Consider the following 13862-nt stretch of genomic DNA (forward strand, 5'->3'; position numbering starts at 1 on the left):
GAAAACATGTCCATCAGTCAGCTTATCAACGTAGGAGACTGGACCACTCTGTTTAAGAACAACCCCAGGTAGCCATTGCTGATTATTGCTACTGCTGAAGTTTCTCACATGGACATTGTCATCCCGTTTTAACTGTCTCTCTCTTGCACATGTTGATCATGTCCCTCCTTCTGCTTTTCCTGATTTCTCTCCACTTTTGCCTTCATGTCCGGGCACAGCAGGTCCAATCTTGACTTGGGCCTCCGCCCCATCAGCATCTCTGCTGGAGTGTGTGCAGTCGTAGTCTGTGGTGTGAGGTGGTATTTAAACAGGAAACGTGAAAGCCGAGTGCTAAGGGAGTCCCCTGTCATCCACTTCAGGCCTTCCTTCACTGTCTGAACAGCCCACTCAGCCAAACCATTTGAGGCTGGGTGGAAAGGGGCCGTCCGAATGTGACGAATGCCATTCTGCTGCATGAACTCACTGAACAGCTCACTGGTGAATGTCGGGTCATTATCAGTGACCAGAGTGTCAGGCAACCCGTGGACTGCAAACACTTCCCTGAGTTTGTCTATGGTTGAGGGGTGGTGATGTTGCTCATGATGTGAGCTTCTATCCATTTGGAGTGTGCATCTACCATTACAGAAAACATCTGCCCCTTAAAGGGGCCAGCAAAGTCCAAATGTAGCCTAGACCAGGGGTAGTCTGGCCACTTCCGTGGGTGCAAAGGAGCTGGTGGTGCCATGTTTTGATTGGTCTGACATTGCGTGCATGAGTTTACCTTGTTCTCCAGATCCTGATCCATTCTTGGCCACCAGACGTAGGATCCTGCAAGGCTTTTCATCTGAGATACCTCTGGATGAGTCTCATGAATGTCCTCCACAATCTGTGAACAGCCAGGGGGAGGCATGATGACCCATGCCCCCAGAAAATGCAGCCATCCTGCAGACTCAGTTCTGTCGCGTTTGTCATAAGGCCTCAGTTCCTCTCCTTCCACTACTCTGGGCCAACCTTGTAAAAGGGAAGTCTTGACTTGGCACAGGACTGGGTCCCTCTCTGTCCACTGCTTGATCCGGGTCACCTTTACAGGTGTCTCTGACAGTCTCTCCAGTGAAAACACAGTCTCTGGAGGCACATATGTAGTAACAGGTGCCTCAGGTATAGGTAGTTGACTCAGACTTAATTCCCTGACAGTAACTGTGGCATCATGTGGTTCAGGTGGTTGCTCATCCGTTTCCACCCCAAACATGTTGTAGGCACACGCTGCCTCCTCGTCTGCTTCTTCTAGGTGGTGTGTGGCTGCCTGAGTCTGTTGAGCTTTCCCCTGCCCAGGCTTAACCTTACCCTTTATGCTCCTGCACTTTTTAGCTAAATGTCCCTTTTTGCTACAAGCATGGCAGACAGTATCTTTGAATTTGCAAACATTTGCATAGTGCGTCCTTCCACACCGAAAACATTCCACCCGCTTTGCCTGTTTACCAGTCTCCCTCCTGACTTGGTGCACTGCCGCCGACTATGACACCCCCCCAAGTCCTTTCTGGATATTCTTATTAGCAGCCATCTCCATGCCTTGGGCAATCTGTAGGCCTTTCTTGAAAGTCAACGGTGGGTTCCCCCAGCAAGTGGCGTAATACAATGTCATTATTAATGCTGCATACTAATCTATCACGGAGCATGTCATCCACAACGGCTCCGAAATTATAATGCTCGGACAGCTGCCGAAGCTCGGCCACAAAATTGGCCACAGACTGTCCCGGCTTCCTGAAATGTCTATGAAACTTACACTGTTGGAGTGTCACCAAAGGTTTCGGATTGTGGTGGTTCCCCACGAGCTGGACCAGTTCATCATATGGAATTTCCCCGTTTCCATGGTGTGGCTAAGTTCCTTATCAGCTTGTATGTCTTTACCCCACACACACTCAGGAGAATAGAGCACTTCTTAGCCTCCTCAGTAATTCCATTAGCACAGAAAAAGTGTCCCAACCTTTCCTCGTACTCCAGCCAGTCCTCGTTTCACTCCACAAATTCATCGATAGACCTGAACGTAGCCATCTGAACGTGAGGCTCCCCATCTGCTCACAGCTGCTGTTCGAAACGGACCAACACGTTCACAAAACCAGTTCACCCCGTCGCCAAAAAAATGTGGTAAAGGACCACTCGACAATTTTATGGCCGAAAGAAGATCTTTATCTGGGACGGCAAATGATATTTACAATACAGAGGCTTCCAGGTACCTCGTGCGGCATGGGTAGTGGAACTACATACAATGGATTCCGGAAGTAAAACCCCGCCAAACCCGGAACCACCTTCTTGTCACCAGCAGCTTCATGATGTGTATTAACTTACTTTTAATAATACTCACATCACAACAAGCCTGAATTTGGGATTGTTGTTCCAACCAGGTCTTAATTACATCCCAACCAGTTGTAGTCTCCTACACCACCCACAACTTGCTGTGTCATTAGGCTTATTTTCTGGCTTGTTCGCATGGTGGCTACAATTTGAATGCCATCATACAGATGAAATTTCTACATATTCTTAATTCGTTTTATTTCAGCCCAGGTCTGTTCCACATGCTGTTTCAGGATGTGGAATTCCCTGAACCATTTATCAACCATTTTCCAGATCTGGTGGCTGATGACAAGCCTCTTGTTTCCTTTAATGCTCTCCATCATCAGTCTCATGTGTTTTCACTCTCTTCGTTTTTAAAGGGACAAGTCTTGCCAAGGCTCTGACCAATCTCCTCATTACAGTTATCACTTCAGTCACTAGAGCTCTCTACTGAGTCATAAACACAAAGTACACTGCAGATGCTGGGGTCAAAGCAACACATACAACACAATGGAGGAACTCAGCAGGTCAGGCAGTATCTGTGGAAACGAGCAGTCAACGTTTTGGGCCGAGACCCTTCGTCAGGACTGAAGAAGGAAGGGGAGGGGGGAAGGGGAGGGGGGAAGGGGAGGGGGGAAGGAGAAGGCAATAAGAAGAAAGATCAAGGGGAGGGGGAGGGGAAGCAGGGAGAGGATAGGCAGGAAAGGTGAAGAAGGAATGTAAGGGGAAAGCACTATGTATAGTAGAAAAAGGCAGAATCATGAGGGAGGTGATAGGCAGTTGCAATGGGGGAAGGGCGAGGGAGGGAATTAACAGAAGTTGGAGAATTCAATGTTCATGTCAAGGGGCTGGAGACTACCCAGATGGTATATGAGGTGCGGCTCCTCCAACCTGAGTTTGGCCTCATCATGGCAGTAGAGGAGGCCACGTATGGACATAACCGAATGGGAATGGGAATCTGAATGGGACTGACTTTTGAGTCAAAGTAGGCTTTACTCTGTTACTTCTTTCCTGTTTGGTGGGCTGCCACATAATTGGTCTCTTTCACGGTCTCTACCAACTGTTGTACCCACTTTTCTGACACAATCCATCAATCTTGGGTTCTGACAAATCTAACCATAACAGCTCCTCTAATCCTCTCATGTCCCTTCCGGTCATGAGTTTATAAGGGGTGTAATCTGTTGATGATGCCACTGTATTTCTTATTATCAACAGAACATAAGGTAAAACTACCTGCCATATTGTTCATGATGTTGCACCATTTTTGCAATCATACTTTTTAGTGTCTGATTCATCGTTTCCACAATTCCACTAGACTGAGGTCTATAGGGAATATGAAATCTCTGCTTGATCCCTAAAAGAGCCATCACATCTTGCATTATCTCTGACATGAAATGTGTGCCTTGATCTGATTCAATATTCCAGGGTGGTCCCCAGCGAGTGAATATCCTTTCCAATAAGATTGTTGCAGTGGCCTTTGCTGTGTTTGTCTTAGCTGGGAAAGCTTCCACCCACTTCATAAAGGTATCTATTACCACCAGAATATATTTGTACCCTGCTGGGGTGGGTGGTAAGGGACCAACGTAATCTATCTGCAAATTAGTCCAAGGCCCATCCACTGGTCTGGTGTGTCGAAGGGCTCCTTCCTTTACATTTCTACCAGGATTATATTGTGCACAATTCAAGCAATTTTTGACATAATACTCAACATAATCCTTCATCTTAGGACACCAGCCCAATTCCTTGATCTTTTCCAGGGTGCTAGTGTCCCGATAGATCATGGTACCAATGGGTCATCTGGTTTCTTCCTCTCTCTGGAACCACAAACTTTCCTTCATTAAGGACAACTCTATCTTTGACAAATACTCCCTTGTGCTCTTTGTATATTTCAGACTGTGCACCTTCTATCTATTTATTTACTCCTTTATCTTTCTTCTGTTCCTCAGTTAAATCCACAACTGTAATCTGTTGTTCCTTATGCCTCCCAATCTCCCCAACCTGTGGCTGCCATTCCTGCCCAAATAAAGCACTTTGCTTCGCTAATTCGTCAGCTTTTCTATTCCCCTCAGGAGATCATTTACAGTGGGACTTCACCTTTATGACTCCATATTCTTTTCTCTTTGTCTCCTCAAATATATACTGCAACAGAGCAGCAGATGGGAGGGGCTTTCCATCAGCTGAAACAAATGATCCTGCGGTCAGATTTTCTATAAGGCTGTAACAAATGCAAACACTGTCAGTGTGTATGATTGACCCTGGCGGAAAACATTCTGGGTGGCTAACCGCATATACCACAGCAGCTAAATCTGCTGCCTGCGTACTCATGGTTTTGGGTAACTTTATAGCTATACTATACCTTTCCTGTCCATGTTCATCCTCTACATAGGTGCCACACCCAGTTCTCCTCTCACCATCCTGTACTGATGAGGAGCCATCTACAAAAAATTTAAAATAGGGTTTTTCTTTTTCCTTTGTGTTTTTGTTCTCAGTCATTACTTTCCCTGATCTGCTTCCACCCCCTCCATTTTGTGTTGATACAAATGGCCCCATGGGATCATTTGCTATCATAACCTGACACTCATGTTCACTTGCTTAGTACACCGGGTTACCGGCTAACTTTCAGGTAGAGCGTACTCGCTTTACATTAATATTTCTTCCTTGCAGCAGCAATGTCCACCTAGCAATTCTGTTTTGCTTACTGAACCATCTTTAATCCTTCCACCGTACAGTAATTGTATGGGGGTGTGTTCTGTCAGTATTGTAAGTGGATTAAGTCCCACTATGTAGGTAAAATGTCATACTGCCCAGAAAACCGCTAACAAGTGTTTTTCACATACAGGATACCCCTGTTCTACTAGTGAGAGCATGTGTGATGCATATGCTGCTGGTCTTAACTTCCCATGTGTTTCCTGTAATTGAACTGCTGAGAGGATGGTATTAGTTGTAGACAACTCCCATGAGAATGGTTCATTTGGATTTGGGTTTTTAAAGCAGGCGCAGTGCCCAATGCTTGCTTCAGGGCTGTGATGTTCTGGGTGTGACCCGGTTTCCATTCCCAACCACATTGTTTTTCAGTGACTCCACTAAAGGAGCTGCTTGAGTGGAACATCCATCAATGTGATGCCTGCAGTATCCTGCCAACCCCAGAAATGACCGCAGCCCTTTCAGGTCTCGGGAAATAGGTAGTTTTATAACCTATTCTGCTCTTTGCTTATCAATTTCTCTTTTTCCTGCTGTCAAGACCATTCCCAAGTAACTAACTTCTTGTTTCATCACCTGTGCTTCTCTAGGGTTTTCCTTAAATCCCAAAGCAAGTGAGAATTGTAACAGTCGTGTCAAAGGCTGATAATGTTCCTGCTTGGTTTCAGACTGCAGAAGTAGATCATCTACATATTGTACCAAGCACATGGGGTTTGAAAACCATTTTAACTTTTCCCCTAGGCTCCAGTGAAAAACAATTGGGGAATTATGGAACTCCTGTGGTAGGGCAGTCCATGGAAACTGCTGTCCCTGAAGGGTAAATGCAAACTTTTGTTTGAGTGGATAGACTAAAATCCATTATTGATGTCAAAAACTGTGAACCATTATGCTCTTTCATTGGTTTGTCCACTGTCTCCTGGTTAGTTGCTACAGTTGGGGCGGTTGAAAGAGTTACTTAATTCAGCTCTTGATAGTCAATTGTGAACTTCCAACTACCATCTGGTTTCCTCGCTGGCTGTATGGATGAGTTATTAGTGGAGGCTGCTGGCTGCAGTACCCTTGTTGTACCAAACTCTGTATTACCTTACCCACATCTTCCTCTGATTTTTTGGGAAACTCATATTGCTTCTGTGGTTTGAGGTCAGGACCTTGTACACACACACTGCCAACCATCTTTCCACAGTCATGCTTGTTTCTTGCAAATGCTCCTGAGTTCTCTGCAATAATTTGCTGCACCTTCTGATCATCGCTCATCTCCAGTTTTATCCACATTTCACCCATTGTGCATATTCTATCCTGATATTCTCCTACTGGGATCTGCACGTGGTTATGTTATTCATGACAGTTGGCATCTGCCAAATCATACACTGAACTGGGTCAAAACAAAGCCCCACTTTGGCCATGTAATCACTCCCCAGTGCATGTTCCTGCTCACTGGGTAATTCCACCAACACTAGTGAATGCTCCAATGTGATGTCTCCTATCCTTACCTCCAACAGTACACTCACATGTCCCACTTGTGAATGTCCTGTGAATCCACTTAGGGCAGCTTGACCTTGTATTTCCCAATTTACATTATTTATATTAGTAGTGCTGATGATGGTTCGGGATCCTCCAGTGTCCGATAAAGAGGTAACGGGGCATCCTCCGACCCTACAACTCACTAGAGGTCATCCAGTTTCATCCAACCTTGTGTCACACACCCACGTTGGTGAGGCCTGACACCATTATTGAGGCTCAGGGTATAATTCCCTGGACAGTGGTGTCTCCACCATGTTATTTTGTGGGCTCCATCTTTCTTGCCGCTCCAAGGGCAAACAGCATTGTTCTGCTCTTTCTCATCTCAGGTTTGGACATTCTCTCTTAATGTGTCCCTCTTGACCAGAGTTTTAGCGTTTAACTACTCCACCTACGGTTCTCCCTGTTACTGGCCCTGTTCCATTTCTCTGCCCTTCCCTCCCCTTGATAACGAGGCAGGGGTGTCCTTGGGGTGGGTCCATACCCTCATTTCTCCAAGCAGGAGCCTGACTTTTAACAGGCATCACTTTCTCATTAAAGGGTTCAGTTGGTCTTTGTATCTCCTTTCCCCGCGCTCTACTCATTTTCCTCAGTACCCATGCCTCAGTACGTGTGGGTTCAGAAGGATCAAACATTTCCAATGCCTTTTTAGATTTATCAGTACAGTGAGACACCAGTGTCCTCAAGCACCTGTTTGAGGCCTCTGGTCCTAAATGGTCCCGCTCTAATGCTGTCCCATAAACCCCTTGGAACACTGTCCATTAAGGGGATGCAAATGCAGTGGGATGTTTACCTCTCCTCTGATCAGATCTGGCTAGCACGCCTACCAGGTCCCCTCTGTTAACTCCCATAACAGTCATTATTGCGTTCATCAGATCCTCACTTGTTCCCCCAACGTGTCATTGTATATCTGGAACTGCTGTTGGTATATTTTGGTGTAAACACATTATAAACAGTTTCCTTTCCTCAGAGTCGTCTAAGCCGTGTATTATTCTCTGGTGACTAGTTGCTTGGAAAAGCTCTTGGGGGTCGTCTTCGAGCACACATATCCCCATGTCCTCAGCAATATCTCTAAGCTGCTGTACCCCGAACGGTGTAGTGTGTGTTATATTCTGATTTTGATTTGCTTACTCCTCTCTGATAGTAACTAGGGGTGCTCATCATGTAGACGGTAGCACTGGCTACCCTTGGTAGGGAGTCCCTGGGAGTTCCTCGGGAAATGGTGCTTGGTAATTATCATAACTGTATCTAGCAGCTTCATCTGCTGAATCATGTCAATTAATATCTCCATATTCACCTTCCTGCTCTTTTTCAGATCCAAAAGCACATTTTATTCCTCGCTGTGCAGCAAGTTGGGGTCCTGCAGCTTTTGAATCTGCTTTAAACACTTTGCAAGGTGGCCAGTGTTACTCTGTCTTTCCTGTGCCGATTTCCGAACTACATTCATCGCCGTCTTGAAATCACCACACTGCTTCCTTAATTCCTCCACTTCATCCCTCGCTAGTTCGGCTGCTTCCTCCAGTTTACATTTTTCTGTAAGTAATTTCTCACACTTCAGCTGAAACTGGTTCATATGCATCAAGTCTATACCTCTCTGACCCTGTAAATCACTAACCCTTTCTCTAAAGGTTTCTACCTCCTTTTGGAGCCCTTTGTGATCTCCTTCTAAACTATCTCGCTCGGCTTCTGCTTTACACTGATATTCTAGAATTTCCTGTTGTAACCCCTTTCGCTCGGCTTCTGCTTTATGCAGACATTTATTTCCCGTTTCTGATCTGTGCCATTCTGCCTCATTATTTTGTTGTAATTCTATCAAATCCTCAATAAAAAAGCCAATGCTACTGGTTTTGCAACTGTTTAAACTTCCTGCTCGACAGGTTTCCTTGGGCGATTTTCCACAGGGCATCCCCAGCAGTTTTCTCTTCACACCCAGAGTGACTGGCAGACTTCTCAAATTGTGGCCACTTCCCATCACATATTTCTGGAGGATCTCCTCCAATCAAAACTATCGAAGTCCTGTGGACATGCACAATTTCCTGAATTCTTCATCCTGGGTTAGTAACTGCCAACCACCCATCCCCAGATCTCTCTGTTCATCACCCATGTGCTTCGACTCGAGTGTCTCGCTGAACAAAGGTTTATCCTCAAGCCCTCCCAGGGATGCCAATTCTGTTACAAGAATCACCCCTTGTAATAATGATCAGTGAGGCACAGAGAATCTGTATTTACTGATAAATAACTTTTATTGCTTCAACTGAAAAGCACATGGGTTCACAAACTATCTACCTGTGTGCTTCCTACTAGAATCCCTGACTCTCCATGAACAGTCAATGAAGAGAAAAGGTATTATCCGGGAAAGGAGTCTACACTGGCCAGGCATTCCTCATGGTCCCGATCTCCACGTGTCCGTGGGGTCCTCCTTATCCGCAATGGTTTGTCTCCGGTTGCTGGAGAGTTATCACCCCTCCGTATTTGGAGCTCCTGATTCTTATACTGTTCCTCATCAATTGAACCATTGGATCTCCATCCCATTGGATCAAGGTCACCTGACCTATCTGAGTCACTTTCTTACTGGTCGTTGTAGAGGGCTACAACCAATAGTGTTTCATGGTTCTGTGCAACCCAGCCTTGTGTATTTGTGTCCTTACTGGTCCAAACCAGTTAAATGAGGCAACCCTGACAGAGTCTAACGGAATTACAGATTGTTTCTTTGGTAGGTATGGTATTTTACATAACAGCTACTCCTCTGAGAATGGTCTCAGGCTTATGGCTCTGACCAGATTGTCCCAGAGTCAAGAATCAGTTCAGAGTTCACAAAATGGGGAGAAACAAACAGAACTGGTTTTGCTGCTTCCCTTTGCTTGGTTAGACTGTAGTTTCTTCTGGCCTGCATGCTGGAAAGAATTGATCCACCAGGATGGTCCAGTGAGGCGAGAGCACATGAAATGATTGATCAACCTGGACTGTCCATTGAGTCTCGGGCAGCTGAAACAATTGATCTACCTGGACTGTCCAGTCTTTTCTTTTCTTGAACAGAAGCTAGAAATAGGCTAGAAATGGTGATGAACCAGCACTCAGAAGGGGAAATGTCCCACAAAATTGAGGTCTGTTGCTGAGAGCTGACAGTGATCGGTTTTCCAAAGCAGAGTGGAATCATCCTTGTCAGTATGCTTGAAAACAATGTAGAATTTGTTGTTGGTGAGGAAAGTGCTACAAATTCAAAACAGGAAAGTGGAAAACTTGAGTAAGAGAAAGGATCTGGGAGGGCCAGTATGATGCTTTTGTCAATTACGTCCATCTCACTTCATTATAACATATCTGTTCCTGGTCTTACTTCCTTCTGTGACAATCTCCAGGCCATCAAGCTCACCAGTCAAGCTTGAAGATGTGGAAGTGCTTGAAAAGGGTTCTCTGCCTGAACTCTGCTTTTGTATTTGCCATCTTTCTGGGTAAGGTCAGATTTTAATGTTTCAGCTTTGGTTACAGAACAGTTCAATGTGTTCAGGTTTTCAGTGCGTGAAAACACTGTTTATCATGATCATGTCCCAATCTGCTGATTCACACACTTTATCGGAACATGTTCAGTTCCAGATTTTCACCTTCAGCCTTTGCCTTCCTCAACTTTTGTTGAACTTCCTTAATCTCAGTCTACCTCACCTAGTCTCTCTCTCTATACCTCCGCCTATCCACACACTTTCACCCTCAATGTCCTTGTCTTTCATCTGGTCTCATTTAACTCTTTCATTATTTCTTTTCTTCCTTCAACACATCTATCAGTTGCTTTATGCAAGTCCTTCTGTCTTTCCCTGTCTCCCTCCCTCTCTCATATTATTGTTTGAACGGTAAATAACGTTCCACTTTCTGCTGCACGTATTGCTGTCCTCTTGCTGTGACCATCGAACCATTTCCTGTCCGGTCACCGTTTGATGCCGTGTTTATCACATCCTGACCTGCTCCTCGCCTTTCATAGAAGCTCGAGGCACTCAGACCCACCAACTCTTTGACTCCAGCCCCTGCTTCCCTGTCCATCCCTACAGTGTTGAGAAACGAGGGAGACAGCTCCCTCCCAAAGAGAGAGGGAGGGGATATAACATTTTTTCAGGATGTTTTAATTGGTCTATTTGGATTTCAGAGAGGCATAATCTCATGGAACACCTCAGCCTAGAAACAGACGCTTCAGCCCATCCAGAACATGCTAACCTGTGATTCTGCCCAGTCCATTAAACCAAAACCCAGACCACAGCCCTCCATACCCCTCCCAGTCATGTACTTGTCCAAATTTCTCTTAAATTTTGAAATTGAACCCACATCCACCACTTCCTGTGGCAGCCCGTTTCACACCCTCACCACCCTCTGAGTGAAGAAGTTGCCCCCAATGTTCACCTTTCACTCTTAACCCACGAACTCTAGTTCCACCCACCCAACTCACTTGCAAAAGCCTGATTCTGTTTACTCGATAGTCCTCATAATTTTGTAACAAACCTCCCCTCATTCTTCTGCAATCCAGGGAAACAAAGTCCTAACCTGTTAGATCTTTTCCTATAACTCAGGTCTTCAGTCCTGGCAAAGTCCTTGTGATTTGTCTCTGCATTCTTTCAATCTTATTGATATTGTTCCTGTAGGTACAGTACTATGCAAAAGTCTTAGGCAAATGTAAAAAAAGTCTGTAAAGAAAAGATACTTTAAAAATAATGAAAAGTTTGTAGATACCAAAACTTTACTGTGAAGAGCAGTAAACAGTGAAAAACTAAATTAAATCAATATTTATTGTGACCACCCTTTGCCTTTAAAGCTGTATCATTTCTCTGAGTTCCCCTGTCATGCAGTTTTACAAGAAAATCGGCTAGTTGCTTGTTCCAAGTATCTTGGAGAACTTGCCACAGTTCTCCTCCAGACTCAGGTGTCTCACTTGCTTCTGTCTCTCCAGGTAATCCCAGACAGCCTCCATGATGTTGAGATCAGGGCTGTGTGGAGCCAAACCATTTAAAATCATATAAAAATCTTGGGTGCCGAAGAGTTTTGCACCGTACTGTGGATGACCAGAACTGAGCACAATAATCCTAATTATGACTCACTTGTTGGGAACTTGTTAACCACCTGACCAGCTTACTTTGATCCTGCGCTGTGAACATTTAAACAGTAAACACTGAACAGTGAACAGATAAACAGTGAACAGTGAACAGGTAAACAGTAAAGTGTACAGGTAAACAGTAAACAGTGAACATTTAGAGAGTAAACAATGAACAGGTCGCAGTCCAAGTGAGATCTTGGTCATCAGGACTGGACAGAAAGAGGGAAGATGTCAGAGTGAGTTGATGGAGGGAAGTGAAGGAGTACAAGCTAGAAACTGATAGGTGAAGCCAGGTGAGTGGGAAATCAGGCTATTGGACAGCTGGACAACAATTCCCTGATCTGCGTTACGGAGGGAGCCACACATTGAGATTGTTCAAACTGGTAATGACTCCTTTCAGACAGCAGGATGATGACTGCCTTGCACCACAGGAAGAACATCATCCCATCACCGGGACTCACAAGTGGAGCTCCCACAACAGGAACTTCATGGGCAGTCTGTCACACTCCTGGGTTTGCACCTTAAGCTGTTGAAGGGAAGTGAACAACCCTCCGAATCTTCCCACAATGAAACCAAAGAGAGGAGAGCCCTACCCACATTCTTACTCCCCATAAAGTGAGCAGAGTCTCACCCCCATTCCCACTCCCGATAAAGGGAGCAGAGCCCCACCCCCATTCCGAATCCCCATAATGGGAGCAGTGACCCACCCCCATTCCGACTCCCAATAAAGAGAGCAGAGCCCCACCCCCATTCCGAATCCCCATAAAGAGAGCAGAGTTCCACTCCCATTCCGTCTCCCCACCCCCACAAAGGGAGCAGACCAAGCCAGCAGTTCCCTCTGGACCAGTGACGCTGCTATTGCCCAGTGAGTGGAAGAGTGAGTGATGTAGTCTCTGGATCTGTGATCCTGCATACTTCCCTCCAAGTTACCCTACTTGCCTTTGTCTGCTTTCTGTAGTGCCGGATCCTTGACAAATCGAAGCAGAGCTCAGACTGGTTTCAAAGTTGAGCACATCTCTCTCAACCTGATTTGTGAGCCCTGCATCTTGGTCAATCCCATCACGTGCTTCTGTGAGTCTTCCCTCAAGATGGGGATCTCTGCTGGAATTGCTCGTCCTCTATCAGTCAGTTGTTAAGGTGCAGGAATGTGGAGCCACCTGTATGCACAGTGAGGACCTCTGCTCATACCATTGCACAGTACCAGATACATGGAGGCCACCAGGGGAGATGTATACTTGCAAAATGTTCAGATGGTTGACTTGAGTCTCCTCCTCCAGACCTCTGGGTGAAGGACTGGAGTGCATTCCAGATGTCCATTAAGTTGAGGGAGTCAATCAGCTCCCACAGTTTTGCTGTAATACTTGGCCGTGCTGAGGTCTGGAATGGTCCCTCTCCTTGACAGTACAGTTAAAACCTGCTTCCTCCAGGGCTGAAGCCCTGCTATCACGAGCGATTATCAGAGCAGCTGCCTCTAACAGCTCAGACCTGGAGTGCAAATATTCACCCTGTGTAACAGTACACCACCCAGGCACGTGGTGAGCTGGGGCACTTGTCCCAAAGATCCCAAAGATCCAGACAGAGCTAACCAGATACCTGTAAAAAGTATTCACCCACTTGGAAGTTTTCATGTTTTATTCTTTTGCAACATTGAATCACAGAGAATTTAATTTGGCTTTATTGACACTGATCAACAGAAAAAAATCACTTTTTTGTCTAAGTGAAAACAGATCTCTACAAGATGATCTGAATTAATTACAACATAAAACACAAAATAATTGATTGCATAAATATTCACCCCACCCCCTTTAATATGACACACTAAATCATCACTGGTGCAGCCAATTGGTTTGAGAAGTCATGTAATTAGTTAAATAGATATCACCTGTGTGCAGTCAAGGTGTTTTAATTAATTGTTGTAAAAATACAAATGTATCTGGAAGGTTCAACTGTTGGTGAGTCAGTATCCTGGTAAAAACTCCACCATGAAAACAAAAAAACAGTTCAAGCAATTCCACAAAAAGGTTATTGAAAAGCACAAGTCAGGAGCTGGGTAAAGAAAATTTCCATGTTACTGAATATCCCTTTGAGTATAGTTAAGACAATGATCAAGAAATGGAAAGAATATGGCACAGCTATAAATCCGCCTGGAGCAGACGGTCCTCAAAAACTGAGTGACCGTGCAAGAAGGGGATCAGTGAGGGAGGCCACCAAGCTATCTATGACAACTCTGGAGGAGTTACAAACTTCAGTGTTCGAGATGGGA

General features: G+C 45.2%; 1 protein-coding gene across 2 annotated transcripts in view; it reads left to right on the plus strand.

The window, feature by feature from the left end:
• The first annotated feature begins 9878 nt into the window (after positions 1-9878).
• The window catches only part of LOC140732012 (T-lymphocyte surface antigen Ly-9-like), a 63700-nt gene continuing 59716 nt past the window's right edge, over positions 9879-13862 (plus strand). For both annotated transcript variants that reach the window (XM_073054079.1, XM_073054081.1), the window contains exon 1: positions 9879-9977. In XM_073054079.1, the coding sequence (XP_072910180.1) occupies positions 9914-9977 (64 nt within the window). In that variant the 5' untranslated portion in view covers positions 9879-9913. The remainder of the gene's footprint in view (positions 9978-13862) is intronic.

This window comes from Hemitrygon akajei, chromosome 8 (genome assembly GCF_048418815.1).
Source record: "Hemitrygon akajei chromosome 8, sHemAka1.3, whole genome shotgun sequence".
In the NCBI taxonomy this organism is placed as follows: Eukaryota; Metazoa; Chordata; class Chondrichthyes; order Myliobatiformes; family Dasyatidae; genus Hemitrygon; species Hemitrygon akajei.